This window comes from Pyxicephalus adspersus, chromosome Z (assembly GCF_032062135.1).
Source record: "Pyxicephalus adspersus chromosome Z, UCB_Pads_2.0, whole genome shotgun sequence".
In the NCBI taxonomy this organism is placed as follows: domain Eukaryota; kingdom Metazoa; phylum Chordata; class Amphibia; order Anura; family Pyxicephalidae; genus Pyxicephalus; species Pyxicephalus adspersus.
In genome coordinates, this window is record NC_092871.1 from 42,371,636 (window position 1) to 42,388,873 (window position 17,238).

General features: G+C 35.4%; 1 protein-coding gene across 3 annotated transcripts in view; it reads left to right on the forward strand.

Moving 5' to 3' along the window:
- LOC140344080 (phosphatidylinositol-3,5-bisphosphate 3-phosphatase MTMR8-like) overlaps positions 1 to 14,231 on the forward strand; it is a 43,486-nt gene extending 29,255 nt beyond the window's left edge. For 2 of the 3 annotated variants that reach the window (XM_072431000.1, XM_072431001.1), the window contains 5 exons: positions 106 to 155; positions 1,251 to 1,451; positions 2,706 to 2,831; positions 3,585 to 3,711; positions 5,955 to 14,231. In XM_072431000.1, coding sequence (XP_072287101.1) covers positions 106 to 155; positions 1,251 to 1,451; positions 2,706 to 2,831; positions 3,585 to 3,711; positions 5,955 to 6,287 — 837 coding nt within the window. In that variant the 3' untranslated portion in view covers positions 6,288 to 14,231. The remainder of the gene's footprint in view (positions 1 to 105; positions 156 to 1,250; positions 1,452 to 2,705; positions 2,832 to 3,584; positions 3,712 to 5,954) is intronic. The other variant, XM_072431002.1, reaches the window with a different exon arrangement.
- The last annotated feature ends 3,007 nt before the right edge of the window (positions 14,232 to 17,238 follow it).

The window sequence follows — 17,238 nt, forward strand, 5'->3', positions numbered from 1 at the left end:
AAACACAAGCCATATAATGCATTACATCTTTATGCAATATTATTATTAATATTTACTGTTATAATGTATTATGATTAGATGCCTTTACGTATCCTTTTTTCAAAGGTACTCATTGAAAAGGAATGGATATGCCTGGGACATAAATTTGCTCAAAGGTAGGTACATTTTGTATTCCAAAAGGGACCACATAAGCATTCTGATTTTTGCAAACAATCATCCAGATGGCTAGATTGGATCTAGATGTATACCTGAATTGCTTCCAGCATCAGTTGGCCTGAATATGTGTTCATTGGTTGAGTGAATTAATTGGAACCTGCATCTAGAACAACATAACAGCTGGCATCTATCATTCGAAAAAAAAAACATTTTGTTTTGGTTGTCTGGCTGACATGCTGCCCCTTCTGTGAAATTTCCTATTTGTGTTCCTATTCTTGGTCAGGGATTTAGAAAGTAATGGAAGCAGTGGGGCATTTATAATAGTTGTTTCAGAATGAGGTCAATAATGGTAGCCTCTAAATTTTGTGGTTTGTTTATTACATTTGTCAGCCATTATCCAAATAAATTTCCCAACATATCTAATCAGTTTTTTTGGTTAGAATTAGTTTGGGTTCTAGATTTATTGTACATAGTTGTGTAAAACTATGACTTGAGTTTTGTGTTTTGCAAGTTTTATCAGTCAGATATTACCATATTTAAGTTAAAAATTCAGTTATCCTCCAAAATGTAATACTTGTATTGATATTCTGCTCTAGCCTAGAAAACCTCCTTTATATCCTCATGTGAATCTGAGCTATGAAAAAGGCACAGCAGTGTTTTATCAATTATGGTCCACTACTTTCCTTTCCAGGTACATCAGAGGGTCAGAAGGAGGATACAATACTGGCTGCAGGCTAATTTTATTACAATTTGTTATTAGTTAAATGAAGTGGCATTTGATAACTTTGCTAAAACCACAAAGTCATAAACAGAGGGAGGCTTGGAAGAGAACCAATAAGAAAATTTCCCCTAAAAGAAGCTGCCATTGGTTATATCCCTTCGGAGATTCGAGTTGACTTTGTTACACTGACCTGCTGGCCTCAATACTTTCATGGTCTGCAACCCAGAATACAAATACAGATCAGGAAAGTCAAAGGCCTAAGGCTGCATACCTGTTCTCTAATGTTTATCTATTATCTGATATCTGTTATCTAATGTTTGTGTGACAGTCCCTGCTTAGAGTTTTATCATTTTGATCATTCCATTTGCTGCAGATGTGGCCATTTAGATGTCGATCCTAGAGAAGTGTCACCGGTATTCACACAGTTTGTGGAATGTGTGTGGCACCTAATGGAACAGTTCCCCTGTGCCTTTGAATTCAGCGAAAAATATTTATTAGAAATTCATGATCATGTGTACTCCTGTCAGTTTGGAAACTTTCTTGGAAATTCCCAGAAGGAACGTTGGGAACTGAAGTAAGTTACTATGTTTATAAAAAATATCTTTTTATAGCTAAAACCAAACCTAAACTGCATCTTACTTTCAGTTTAATGTTTTCCTCCAGCCTGTACCTATTGATTACTTCATTCTCTCAGTATACTTTTCTTCACAGTCATATGTGCCTACTGCTTTTATTTGGCATATTGTTTTTGAAATTTACTGTTATAAAATATCTGAATCATCTCACTCACCCACACACGCACAATATACAGACACACAAAAATATATTCTATTAATGTACTGTGTGATCTTTGTCACTTTTGGTTCTGCTGTTGAAAATCACAATACGTTTCCCATCATGGTCAAATCAAACTAAAGATTAAATCAGTATTAACAGCCAAAATTCAATTTTTTGTTTGTTTTTTTCTGCACCACTTGTGATGCACATTTAAAAAATACAGTTTTCAGTTCAGATTGGTATAAAGCAATTCTAATTTGCAGGAAAAAAATATTGGAATTGCATACTGAACAGAATTGGTTTTTCGAAAGAGTAACTGGTAGAGTGTGACAGGGACACCTAGTGGTTTAATTGTGACTGTTTCATGAATGGATATCATTTTATGTACAAAGAAACCTTTAAACAATTAAAACAGAATATTTATGAACTGTAAACTCTTGAACATGGAGCTAAACTAAAACCTATGGAGTTACAACTGTGTAGAGTTTATCTCCTTGAAACATATCATTCTAAGTGTTTCAATAAACAGTATGTGAAAAATACACACACTTCTTTGCAAAAAACAAACATACCGTATTTTTCGGACCATAAGATTCACTGGACCAGTTTTTAGAGAAGGGAAATGAAGAAAAAAAAGATTCTGAAACAAATAGTGTCCTAAAATATTTTATGTGCATTAAAAACCAACATCACAGTAATAAACACATGTAAGGGGGGGCTATACAGGGGGGACGGGACAGCAGCTGGGGAGGATACATTTGGACCATAAGACGCAGGGACTTTTTCCCCCCACTTCTGGGGGGAAAAAAGTGCGTCTTATGGTCCGAAAAATACGGTATATCAATCAAACATATTGCTGTTTTGTGTTTTAACATCATTATAATTGTATTAATATTATTATTATTAATCAGTGAAGATCCAGGGATCATCATCTCTAAACTAAAAAGTGGTTTGGCTAGAGTTGGAACTAAATGGGATGGTATCACCTTTTGTGTTTTGTGCACTTTGTGTGTTTTCTCAGTCATTAAAGTATTCTGTCTGCTCCCCACAGAATTTATGAAAATACCCATTCACTGTGGCCATTTCTACTTCAACAGAAGCAGACGTTTGTGAATCCCTTGTATGTCCCAAATGCATATAAAACTCTCCAGCCAAACACACTTCCATTTTGCTTTAAGTAAGTTAATTCTCTGTGAAACCCTTTATCTTGTTCATTGTTTCTTTGTTAAAAGCTAGCAATGTAGTAGCATCCTAATATTTCACACACCAGTTTCAGTAACTGAAAACAGCAGCTTCCTGCAAAGCATACAGTTAATACCAGGCCTGCCTTCCACACTCCATTCTGTTGATGAAAAAAAAATCTTAAACATGCTCGTGTCAGGGTTTGTTTGGTCCCCTGCACTTGCAGCACTTGCCAGCCCAAAGCTCAGTACTGTGTCCTTCAGTACCATAGGGTGTCATGTGATTTAGGTAAATATATTTGGGTGGGAGCATTGAATAGCTCAGAGATCATAATAATCACCCCTACCAGTGTTATAGTTGTCTCAACCCTTGAATATTACCCTAACATACTGCTTCATTGGTAGAGACCAAAGAGAATTGTTTCAAGGGAACGACAACAGTGGAAATACAATAATCTTTTTGACCTTTCTTTATTATCATTTGTATTTCTTTAAACATTCATTACCAGTTTTACAATAACAAAAGCCAATAAAGAAACATATTCTGGAATGGGAACATACATTCAATGAAGGCTAAATGTTAAGGAAAAGCTTTATATATTTTTTCATTAGATCTGTATTTGGCTGTAGTTGAATTTATTACCCATTTGAAAAATTATCATTTTAAAATGCCTAAAACATAGATTTTCAAACTTTTATAAAAAAATCTATTTGTAAATTAAAGCACTGGTAAATCTTTTTTTGTGAAGGTTTTGGTGTGGAATGTACAATCGTTTTGACAAGGGAATGCACCCAAGACAGTCTGTTTTGGATTACCTGCTTGAATGTATGAACAGGAAAGCAAACCTAGAAACAAGTGAAACTGCAATGGAAGATGTAAGTTTTTATTTTCTATTATTTAGGCCTCATTTACATTAGACACTGTATATAAATATACTTCTATTACTGAACTGCTTGGGAAATACAGCATTTGTCCATATTATTAATTCTTGTTTTTTTATTGTCATTTTATGAATTCTTTTGTTCTGTGTTCCTTGTTCTTTCCACAACCCTTATATCTCTTGGGTATAATTAGTCATTAGCAACAATATTGTTAATCTAAATCACTTCTTTTAAATTGGTATAAATCCTGCAGGTTGACTGTTTTACACTCTAGGGATAGATTTTGCCTAATGCCACACAGTTTACCAACTTGTACCAATGTTGTAGTTCAAGGGCCTGCTTGGTGGGATACAAATGTAATGTTAAGGTAGGCCCTATTACACACACAGTCATGTGAAAGGTAAGTATACCTTACAGAATGTCTTTTTTTAACTCAGATATTGAAGGTATGGTGTTCTCTGTGCTAGTAATGTTTGTAATATCACCATGCCAAGATCAAAAAAGCTCTCTAAGTCTGACAAAGCAATGTAAAAACTGACAAAATATTTGAAATCAATCACTCAACTGTAGAAAAAAAATAATAAAAAGTGGCAAAGATTTCAAATGATGCTAATTTGTTTGGAGCTGGCCGACATAGAAAATTTATCCTTATCCTTTGATGCTAAATGTCATTTTCCAAGAACCCCAGAGTATCATTAATGGCTTTGCAGGTACATTTTGTAATGTTTTTTGTCAGTGTATGAATCTAAAAATTAAAACGAGGATGCACTAATTTACTCTGTATGAGAGGTATGCCAGGGTAAATCCACAGTTCACAGTAATAGTTGCCATGTTTGCTGCCAATGAAGGAAAGCATTTCAAGAGAAGAATCCCATACCAACCATAAAGCATGATAGTGGAAATGTTTGGGGTTGCTTTGCTGTCTCATGTCCATGGCAGCTCAGAGTCATCAAGTTTACTATGAACTATTATTGTTAAACATTATTTATAAAGTGCTCACATATTACTCAGCGCTGTTCATTAAATAGGGAATTCTGCATAATATCGTAGTGTTGTGAATGATAATGTGAGGCCATTTGAAGTTAAACAGATCTAACAACATGAAAATGCTGTGGAGCTCATTGGAAAATGAAAAAAGGTAAAAGGGAATTAAAACAGTTTTAGAAGAAAATGTCACACTGTAAAATAATAGCAAATTCTCCAAATGAATGCATTTTCCCAAGACCATGTGCTGTTTTTTTTCCTCAATAGACCCAGCTCCTGATCTTATTGCCATCCCTTTGCCATTCTCTCTCTATAGGGTTGGTATGACTTCTTTGAAATCTTAAAACTAATTTTTCAGCTATAATTTATTGATATCCATCTTCTGGGTGCTCCACAACCAAGCCTCATATATCATATCAACACGTCAAGCTCTGCAAAATTTTAAAAACTGGAACAATTTGGCATATGCCTTGCTGCATGTCTAATATAGACAGAGCTGTCATTTTGAGCCTGACATTTTGAGCTTTATAAAAATAGGAAATAAAAAAATAGGGATTCCACCACTGATACCTTTGCTTATGCATCTCCAACCTCAGGATTTCTTGTTCACGCCTCCATTTTCACTTCTTTTCCATCCCCTCTACTGATCAATTTTGCATTATCCTGCACCCCTCATTACTGTGCACCACTAGTTACCGCTGCACTACCCCTCCCCACCCACCACCACTCGCCTTTGTACTGCCTCCCCTCACACTCTCCTGCTCACAACTAATTACTTCTGCAGTACTCTGAACCCTCCCCAGGCCATAACCAGTTACATCTGAGTTGCCTGGAATCCCCCACCACTGTTCAATTCTGCTTACCCCAATCTTCTTTGCACCCCACCTGCACAACTACTGCTCTAAAATATCTCAAATAAATATTTCATGGATTCCTAAACTTTTTGTGCATCATTGGGCACACCCCATTTTTTTGCAGTTTCAGACAGGCTTTAAATTGTGCCTTTTTTGTACTACCAGTAAACTAATAAAAGGGGACACTGGGGCCCCAAAATGAGTAGGCTGATGTCTCTGACTGTTTTACAACCTTAAAATCTGCTTTGGGCTATTCTTGTCCAAGTTTGGTACCACAGTTTTTACAACCTAATATTCATAAACAATTTTTTACATTTATATTGGCTGTTGTATTTGTCAATTTTTATCAATAATTTATTATTATTATACCTAATATATAAAATAACATTTCTTTCATAGACACTCCTTAGGCAAGGCAGCCCTCTTCAAGACCCCTGCACAGTGCAAAAGCACTTTGATCCTGCATCAGGAATGGAAGACTTGGCTGATGAACTTCCCCTAGATGGTGAAAAAGAGTTACTCGTAGTTCAACTCTCCAATTGTTTAGTGGCAAACAGTGACAATGTTGTATGTAAAAAGAAAGAAATGACAGAGGACCAACATGGAAACAACATTTTTAGTCTTGAAGGGTCACAGGACAGGATTTCATCTGATAACCATAATCTATCCTCTACTGAGACCAGTGGGACCATCAGTACTGCAGCGTCACAGCTGTTATCAAAAGGGATGTAAATAACAAAGTCTGTCACTTTTATTATTATGAAAAAGGGAGAATGACTGCTAGAAGAAAATAAATAGAAAGCTTTCCTGGATGTATTATGTAGCCACCATGTAAAATCATTTAATATACTTCTGGCCAAGACATCAGAAGTAGTCATTCATCTGTCCTCTTCATTCTGAATATAGGGGAAATTGCTTCTGGGCCCCACTTAGAATGCAGTATGTTTCTTAGAATTCTGGGTACGTTATGTCATGGGCAGGTGCCAGTCCAGGGGTAATTTATTGCCAAAACTACAAAACATTCCACAGTTAATACTTTATCTATCTAGTGTTCAAGTGTAAGATGGAGTATCACATTCTTTCCATTTGCAGCTAATACTGCTGAATGGAGTGCTGACCTTTTGCCAACAAAATAAGTGTGTCTAGAGGTAAAATGAACCTCTGCCAGTTTTATTTGCTACCTGTGTATAGGGGAGATATTCCATTTTTTAACCACCTATGTTGCTGGGAATTAAGTTATAAGGATAAATGACTAATTCTGTGTTGTCTCCAGAATAGGAGTAGAGAAGCATTCTCACTTTTTCCCATGACAACGATTAGAGGGGATTTTCTTTCTGGAATGATTCTACTTGAGTCTACTAATTCTAATTGAGTCTACTGGACTGGAAAAAAATCTCCCCAATGAGACACATGAAGGGGGGGGATTGAACAGCAGTTTTAGATCCCATGGTCCCTGGTCCCATCTAATTTTTTCGAAAGTTGTAGGTTTTTATTTTTTTTATTGGATGTCTTTAGCTTTTGTTTTAATAACAGGAGGTATTTTCAATTTGGCATTTTTTCCATTTTTTTCTCAGGTAGATTTGAGTCCATGATCATATGGGTGGTGTTCCACTCACTTGTTTATGTTAATCTGACTTTCCTGAAACATTGCCTAGTGATTCTTTCAGATCCATGTGTTTTAATGGCAGTATTTGTTTCTCCATTAGGCAGTGTTTCAGTGAATCTTTTGTGTGTTTCAGTTTCAGTTATTAGAATGTTATGCATTGCAAACATGGACCGAGGCAGAGAGAGCTTCTGTCATTTTATTTTTTAAGGGTCAAGTCTACCTTAGGGCAGGTTCACACTACAGTGCCACATACAGCACACATGTTTTGGCATCCACTGGTAACGTGTGCTGGGTGTATTTTTGCAAGTAGATTTTCTTTTTTGCCTTTTGTGCATATTACTGTTTTATGCCTGCCCTCGTTTTTACAGCTTACACAACGACGTGTATATTTTATAATTTTTTTTTTTTTGCCTTGTCCATGTAATGCCAATTCATTGACTAATAGAGCCTTATATATATGGTGTGAAGCAGCCCTAGGAGTAACATTTCTGTGTGTGTAATTCTTGGTCACCTAGAGCAGGGCTCTGCAACCTGCGGCTCCGGAGCCGCATGCGGCTCTTCAGCCTCCTTGTTGTGGCTCCCTTTGGCTGCCGCGGGGAGATCTCTGATGGGGGATCCCCTTCCTCCCAAGACACTGCGGAGGAGGGGGATTCCCTATCCGGTGTTCTAATGAAAAAAAATCTACCAGTGAAATAAATCTACCACGGGGCGTGTACAAATGGGTGTGTACAATGACATCCCCCTCCTTTGAACCCCAATTCCTCTGGAATGGGGAGATTTACAAAACCAAAAATGTAGGTGCAAGTGGGGGACACCTGTGACTAACACCCCCTAAAATGTAATTGTTAGGCTATCATCAGAACATAAAGAACTCTGACCATCAAAAAAATCTACCCTGTTACGTTAGAAGCCTCCAGTTTCTAATGTAACAGGATGATACTTTAGAAGCTGGAGGCTTCTAGGGGCATAGTTCAGTGTTTAATTTATTTCAAAGTAGGCCTACACATGCACACTTGTTGTAACAGGTAAAATTAAAAAAATATTAAAACTTTTAAATGTTATGTTACCAAATGTTATGTTTTGCGGCTCCAGACTATTTTTCTTTAGTGGAAGAGGAGGCAAAATGGCTCTTTTGATAGTAAAGGTTGCTGACCCCTGACCTAGAGCAAGTGGACTAATCCTAATTTCCTAACCCCAGGATTTACTACAAAGTTTTACCCACAATGCAGAGTTTTGAACATAAAAAGTGTATTTGTTGTAGTGGGATTATAACCAGAACAGTGAGTACTGTCATTTGGTTGGGTGCTTGCTATATTGCTAAAGATATTTTAAAGCATACATTTAAATGAACAGTGGTAATGCATCAAAAATGTAGTTAAGAAGAGAACATTTTTCCAACCCCCAGTCATCAAAGACCATAAAACAGCTTATCATTATAGTGTGCCAAATACATTGATTGAAATATTTGGAAATCATGGCACTTGGCTTGCTTATGATTGCTGGGCACTCATTAACATTGTGCAGTTCTTCCTCCACCAGTCCTGATAGACTACTTCCAGTGCCTATCAGAGCATGAGGAATGAAATGGTGTATGTTGTACAGAACGCGCAATAAAGACACTTGTAATCCTGATCCAAACTTGTAACATGGTAAATATGACCTACTAGAGGCCTCTGAAGATGCTGTAAATCACTGCCTATGCTTTAACAGCAAAATAGGTTGTTACATACAAAATATTGATTATAAAAAGGGAAAAGTTACAATATACATATTTATACATTTTTATATGTATCTGTACAGATTTTTTTGTATTGTTGGTAGGAACATAGGAATATTTTGTCTTGATTTTGTTAAAATACTGGCAATTTGGCAGCTTTTATTTTTTTATAATTCTAGAAAAAGGGATGTTCTCTGCTTATAAGGATTCCAAATAGTGTTCATAGGTAAAGGGAAATTACCCAGGACTTGACCTTTCAACTACCCTGTAGATATGGCAGATTGATCCAATAATTATTGATTTTATTACTTTTAATGTGTGGAAGACATAAGTTATGCCAGCTCTACTGGCAAGCTATAATGTAGTATATGAAACTATGTGTGTATAAAACAATCTTACCTTGAAAAGACCATTGGCATGCATTACTGTTCCTTAAGGGTCACATGCCAGTAGTTATGTAATTAAAGAACTGAGATGAAACAATCTCAGTATGGTAAAGCATCTTGCATCTGTTCCAGTTTAAGAGTTTATAGAAAAGTCCTAAAACCTATCATGAACAGAGTCCAGTCGTTGTATATTTTCTTTTTTTGTAAGCATCAGAGCTCTTGTAATGTAGAAAACACAAACATAAAGCTTTTGTATGATTTTAGCCTTAATAAGGATAAGTGATTTGGAACTAATTGTAACTCAAAGCTAGTCAGGTATTATTCTGTACACTGATTGCAGCCGATGGGTTGTATGGGCTACTTGAAGATATTATTTAGTATATCTCATACATTTACACTGTTAAATTCCCTTGAGAGGAAAAAAGACATTGACTGAGTACTGTTAGTTAAATTTTGTTCTCCAGTGACAAAATATTCCGCCATGTTGGAATTTTGCAAAGGCTGTAGCAAACTGTTGTAAGTCAAAACTGACTAATTTGTATATACATAATGCTAACATGCATAAATATTATTAGAAAAAGTTTTACTTATGAATATTGAACTTCTCTGCCGTAACATATATACATATCATAGTATCTCCTGTTCACAATATCTCTTGCTGGAAGGGGCAATAATAAAGGATTGTACAAAAGTACTTCTGTACTGCTCTTCATAAGAGACAATAAAAGGTGGGCACATGCTCATCAATATGTAATCCTAATTTCATGCCATATGCAATCATTGGTGTGCCAAAATAATGTGAAACGTTGTGTAGTCCAACAAAAAGTTTGGTACAACCCCAAAAAATCTAAATATGTACCTGGTCCCAAGGTAAGGGGGGGCAGGTCAGTCTTCAGGGATTTGCTCCACTGTAATGTTTGGGTATGCCCATTACCTGGCTTGAATCTCAAACCTTATCCTATTTACCCCTTAATTCTTGATAAATACTTTTTGCTTGTATGTTTTTGCCAACATGGAGGCCTCCTTTTTATTTCTACCTTAGTTAATGTAAATTTCCATTGTGTTTTATTACCCCAGAATAAACCTAAACCATAATACCTGGTGACACTTAAAATTCAGACTGAAATGGCATGACTATGTCAGTTCTAATCAAGATGTCCACTCTGTCATTGTCATCACTGCTAGTTTCAAGAATGGATGAAACATTACATTATCCTTGTCCTGGTCTTATGAAAGTATCAATTAAAAGAATAAAGTATAGTCTTTTCTTTGTATAATAAATGTATAAAATACATCAATGTTAGGTATATAATCGTACCATTGTGCGGTAATATTTATTTTAACACATGTATCATTTTTAATTTTACATTTTGATAAAGAATTATTACATTTACAAATAAATTTTATTGTATACAATAATACATTACAAAAGCACTGAAAATGTTATCAAAGCAGGTGCTCAAACTGGTGTCCTTCACAATTTACACAGCTTTGACGACTATCTTTCACGTTTTGACAAACATTTTTGCACAAGTATCTTTGTGTATTAATTTCTTGAAATGCATCTCTGATGTAATTTTTCAAATCACCAACACTTTGTAGTTTTTGACTATAAACTTTGTCCTCGAGTACTCCCCAAAATAAAAAAAAATCCATTGGGGGTAAAGTCAGGTGAACGTGCTGGCCAATCAATTGTCCCTTTTCGGCCAATCCATTTCTCGGAAAATGTTTCATCGACATACTCATGGACTGCTCTTGAATAATGTAGAGGGGCCCCATCTTGTTGGAAATAAAGGTCATGTAAATTAGGCTGTTGTTGTAACTGTGGAACAACTTGATTCCTTAGAATTTCGAGATACCTGTTGCCTGTGACTGTTCCATAAAAAAAAATTGGCCCTAAAACACCAGAATCTTAAATACCATCCCAAACAGTGACACCAGGCTAGTTTAGTTGTTGCTCTAATGTTACATGCATTTTCTCACTATGCCAGAATGCGGTAAATGGTTTGTCTCATTGTTTCAACTCATTTTCCTCTAACGGTTTCAGCATTTTGAGACTTCCAATATACTTGCATCAGTATTTAAATTATTTAAAGATTAAATTTAAATAAATGTAGGTATAAAATTTAATACAGTATAACAAACACCATAAAATAAATCTTAAAATTTACTGTCCACCTACTTTTGGTTTACCCTGTGTGTGTGTGTGTGTATGTGTATATATATATGTGTGTGTATATATATATATGTGTGTATATATATATATATATATATATATATATATATATATATATATATATATTATCTCCATATCTGATTCCTCCTTTTGCAGCGGTTCACAATAGTCTGGCATCATGGCTGCTTTTCATTTGTTTTTTTAACGTTTTATCAAAAGACAGAGCTTTTTTGTTTCGCTTTGGACAGAGTTTGGAAACCTCAGGTTTTAACTCCTGTGGAATATATGTCTGTTTTTGGATTAGTGACTCCTTTCCAAAAGCAAGAAAAAACAATTAAGTTGTCACCAGAATAGGAACAGAGAGGAAATCTTTCAGTTGGAACACTTGTACTTTGGAGAGTTTTCCTTTTGTATTTTCTTGTGTAGGACTGAAAGTGAGGAGGAAATGTCCCCAATGAAGCATCGATGGCAAATAAAATGCTGACAAATTTTGATCTTTTCTGAGGATTGGAGTCATGTTGTCAGGTCATAGAAGCTACTTTACAAACCTTAGTAATTTTCTGGCTAGATTAATCCGATCTTTGGCCTTCTCTTTTGGGAGTTTACATAGAGGACATTCCACAATCATTTGATTTTAATGTACAATAAGTGGTGCATTTATAGGCAATTATATTATAGATGACAATGTGTATTCTGACAGATTACTAGTAAATGGCTACCTAATAGGCAGCCTTAGCAACATTACTAACATTCTTTAGGGCAGCAGAATGGCAATCTTTGACAAACAAGGATTGCGGATGTCACCGTTTTATATATAACCTTAAGGCTAGTTCAGACAGGGCTAAATTCTTTTGCGTTTTCAGAGCACAAGAATAATTCACTTTAGAGTCCGTTTAGGGAGATTTCACTTCCTGTCCCAAATACACAACAGGAAATAAAAGAAAATGAAATCCCTTTTTAGACATGTACGCCCATAGAATATTTCCCCAACCTTGTGTTCTAAGGACGACTCTGAACATTTTGCATTTCACATTTTACTTTCTGTACTGGAGATGATGGTGGCTAAAGCTGCGTACACACTTGCAATACTTATCGTTGGAAACGAATGACCGATCGTCCGATAATCGTTAACAAAAAAAGTGCACAATGACTGACCAACAATGCAGACAAACAAAGATTGTCGCTGGAAAAAAACAACTGTCCCGGCGGATCTGATTGAGCGACAATCGTTTACTATCTATTGTGTGTATGGTCGTTCAGTGATCGTGGATGTTTCTGCAGTACACTTTCTCCTTTACATGTCACTTCCTGCATCGTTCACACGATTGTATCTAGTGTGTGTACATTATTGGTGGATTATATTTGAACGATTGTATTGTTACAACATGTACAGAATTGTGCACAATACGATTGTTCAAAATAATCGTGCATAATCGTTAGTCATTTGTTTTCTAACGATAATTATTGCACATGTGTACCTAGCTTAAGACAAATGGAGTGTGATTTACCTAAACTGGGACACGCAGTAAAATAGATTCCAATGGTTCAATAATCTATCCAGAGAAAAACAACTCTGTTACATAATAATCATCTGTTTATAGTTGCAGTTGCAGATTTTATTTTATCAACTTTTCATAACATGGTACTGATGATCTGTAACTCTTGGAAATCTATCACAGATCAGCTTTCATGAGCCTAAACGGCTCGGTGTTCTCACACTGTCTTACAGGGCGCATTATGAAGCATCTGAATAGAACCTAATCTTATTAAGTTATCATACGCTGCTTACCTTAAAACAGCCAAGCACACTGAGGGACTGATAGACGTACTATTAAATAACCCCATAAACAACAAGTAGATATTCCTTGCTGAGCACAACCCTACTGCATTGTGGTAATGGTCATTATCCATGTTGGTAACATACTAGTGTATGTGCTGCCATCAGTTTTACATACTGAAAAAAAAACAGGCTGCCTTAACATAATGTACATTAAAGTGCAGTATAATGTTCATCACCACAATGTATTAGTATAAATGGTCCCTAAGTCTACCTATACAATGCTAATGAAAGCTCTCACTAGACTTCATTTCTTTTCATCAGGTCATTAAATGTACATTTATATCTATTAGTAGTCTTGTCTTTTAAAAGCGTTGTATTTTTGCCATTATCTTATTCTAACAAAAATATTTTTGCTGGGTAACTATGTGAACTTCTCAAAGCAAAAGTCATGAGCTTTCTAAACTAGCCTTATAGTGTGACAGCAGGTGCTTCCGTAAGTGTGAACCCAGCATGCACAGGAATATACAGTAACTCTTTTTACAAATAACTCACTGCAAGAATGAACATAAGCATGTCTGTGCTAAAGGACCCACAATGCATTGCTAGGAGCCTTTCAGCTGCTGATGTTTTTGTATTGCAATCTGGGTTGGTCTGACATTTAGGAAGTCATGATATGTATAGATAGCTCTATGGCCTTACCAAGGTTGTAGTGTAAGCAGTAAGAATTATGTTCTTCTAAAATGACCTATCGCACTGTAAGGTTTATTTCGAAAAGTCCATAACCTTTTTGCACTAAGCATAGACAAATGTATCTGTGTGTAGAACTGTCATGCTGTCATCTATTCTAATCTATATTGGACAGTGTGCGTACCAATATCTGTACACCTCGATGTTGCACTGCTCTGATTCTGCACTTTTAAAACCTGCAATTGTAAAATGCATTAATGTTGAAATGTTACAAATGTCTTTGTTTTTCTTAATGGAATTAAATAATTTTTTGCCAATTTTAAAGTGTGTTGTGTCTTCTTCTGTTTTGCTAAGACAATTATTAATAAAGCTGATCATTTTGTTTTCACATACACATTTTTTTCTGTGATATGGAAGCATTATGAATTACAGGCTAGAACAGAAATATACATTGTAAAGTATTAGGATAAATTAATGAACTGTGTATTTACAATTTCTTTTTATAAATCTCTATAAATATATTAGAATATCTGCACTTGGAGGATTTTGATGTGAACCAATACCATGTGGTCAAAAGAGCTCTCCATGCAGGTGAAATGGACCATCCTTGGGCCAAAAAAAAAAAACAGAAAAAAAAATCTGTGAAATTTCAAGAATATTTGGACTGGCAAAATTCACAGTTACAGGTATATTCTAAATTAAAAAGAATGCACTGGTGAACTCAGCAATGCAAAAAGTCCTGGATGTTCATCAAAGGTAACAGTGGTGGATGATAGCAGGATCATTTCTACAGTGATGAAAAAAAAGCCTTCACAACATCCAGCCAAGTGAAGAACACTTTCAAGAAGGTAACCATATCAAAATCCAAGTCTGCCATTGGGAGAAGACTTCATGAATGCAAATACAGAGAATTGACTGCAAAGTGTAAACCACTCATAGACCTCAATCATAGAAAGGTTAAATTGGGTTAAAAAACACAAAAAAAGGAGTACAGAGACCATGTATGTACGTGCCGGTCAGCAATCTCTATTACCGTGAGTCAGGCCCGAGTTCTAGTGATCTCACCTGCCGGTTTCCTGCAAAGATCTCAAATACACCAATTAGGGAGATTAATTTTCAGCTGCGTGATTCAGAAGGAGATGTTAAACTCAATGGTGAGGTGATAGCAATTAATTAGCACACACCTGCGTCCTGTTCTGTGAGCATCTCCAGTCCATTTACAGGTCAATTTGAATCTTTAATGCTTGATGTTTTTTGTGTAAGTGCTACTTTTTTATGTTCCATCCTATTTAATCACAAACTTGCTTCATTTATAGTTACATTTGTTGCACTTGTTACTTTTTCTTTTGGTTGCAACACTGCAAACTAATTTCTTTCAAGCTGGATATATAATAAGTGGCACTTTCTAATATGTCATCAAACAATAGTATGAGTGTAAAAAAGTATGTGAACAAACATTTGTGACCTGATTAAAATTTCATTCTAGTTTGGTTTTAGAGAAATCAAATATTTTAGTTTAAAGGATTATATATTATATAAGGATTATATATATATATTAAAGGATTATAGGCAAACATGTTATAATACATGTATTAAGGAACATTTAGTGATTTCACTTGTGTGTGTATGTCAAAATACTTTTTAATGAATACAAATACATATGCATTTTAATTAGTACTATTTTAACTGGATTGATTTGTGGGGGGGATGTAAGTTTGCTTGGATGGTATGCATTGATGGGATTTTTTGTGATCCTCATTATTGTTAGTTTCATCTGTTGCTGCAATGTTTTTGTGCCTGGTCTGTAATGCCAGTTTCTGTAGTTTAGCAATTCTTCAGCAATGTTTTGTCATTTTTTTCCACAAGTATTGAGTACAAATGTCTGCATGGTTTCCATTTTAAACTGCTACTTGACCCCCATCGTTGCCTTTGTCACATATTGGTATTTGAATGTATTATGTACATAGTCCTTTTCTGAATAAATTGTCATGGTTTTAATTTTTTTAATAGTCTGACATTGCACTCATGTTGATTTGCCGCTACACAACTCCTGTGTTCATTTGTAGTTGTGTTATCGGTTTGTTGTCATTGTGCTGTGCTGCCTGATCTTAGCACTATTGTATACAAACACACTTCCACTTGTTGTCCAAACTGGTTGTCAATTAGCTGTCCAGCTAAGTTGCATACTCATTCTAACACACCTGATGGTGATGGTAGGAGGTCCAGGTTGCCAAGCACAACATCAAACCACATTGATTGCCAAAAAAATGATGGTCCACAAAGCCCTCTTTGCCTATTTCTTCGTAAATTTCTCTTTTCTATGTATACGTACACACTTCCAAATGCATACATACATGTTTTGCTATATGTGCATTCATGTCTATACATACATGAGTGCATATGAAGCCAAACAAGCAATATACACAAAAAAAATAAAAGCTTACCTGAATGAGGACTGTGCAAAAGCGGTGCATTTATCAACTGATAAAACACAGTTCAGGCGCACATAGCGGGTCCGCCTTGGCGCACAACTATGAGCTACATACTCCTGAAGATTGGCGCACAACTATGCGCATCAAACAACTGAGTTTTAACAAGACAATTGTGCTTTCTTTAGCTTTTCAAACAATTCAGAGAAAGGAACAGCCTAAAAACACATAATTGACTTTTTAAACTGTATGTCCTGGGAGATTGGAAAGGAGATCACATAAAAAAAAACTCCAAACAACAACATTTTACAAACAACTTTATTCAAAAGAAACATTTGCTAAAAGGTCACATTAAAATATAAAAAAAACATAAAAATAAAAAATACACACATATCACATTTTTACACACACACAAATTTACACTAAATGACAAAAAAATTAAAAAGAACAAACAAAACAGATGTAAACCCACACTTCCATGTAAAGCCAAAATAGTTCAAAAATGGCCCAACAAATATTGCATTCAAAAAATACTTACCAAATATGCAGTTTTGGCCTATCAAGGGTTTAAAACTGGATTAGAAAATATTTATGCAGAACAAACATTTCAAAGTGGTAAAAAAAGGCAGAATTTTGCAATCAAACATAATGGCCACAAACACAATAACATAGCATTAACATTGACTTTGTGCTAAAGTGTAAGCAAAATATCAAACGCAGCAACATAGATTAATTGGGATAACACACAAAACAACAGCCCCTCCAAGAAAAAAGACAAAAGGAAAAAGCAAGTTAAACAACACCCTAATATATGCTTAAATTTAAGCGCACAGGTGATAGCAATTCCCTTGCAATTAGCACTTGCGCAGTCTGTTAAAATTGGCTGTTTGTTTTTTTTTTTG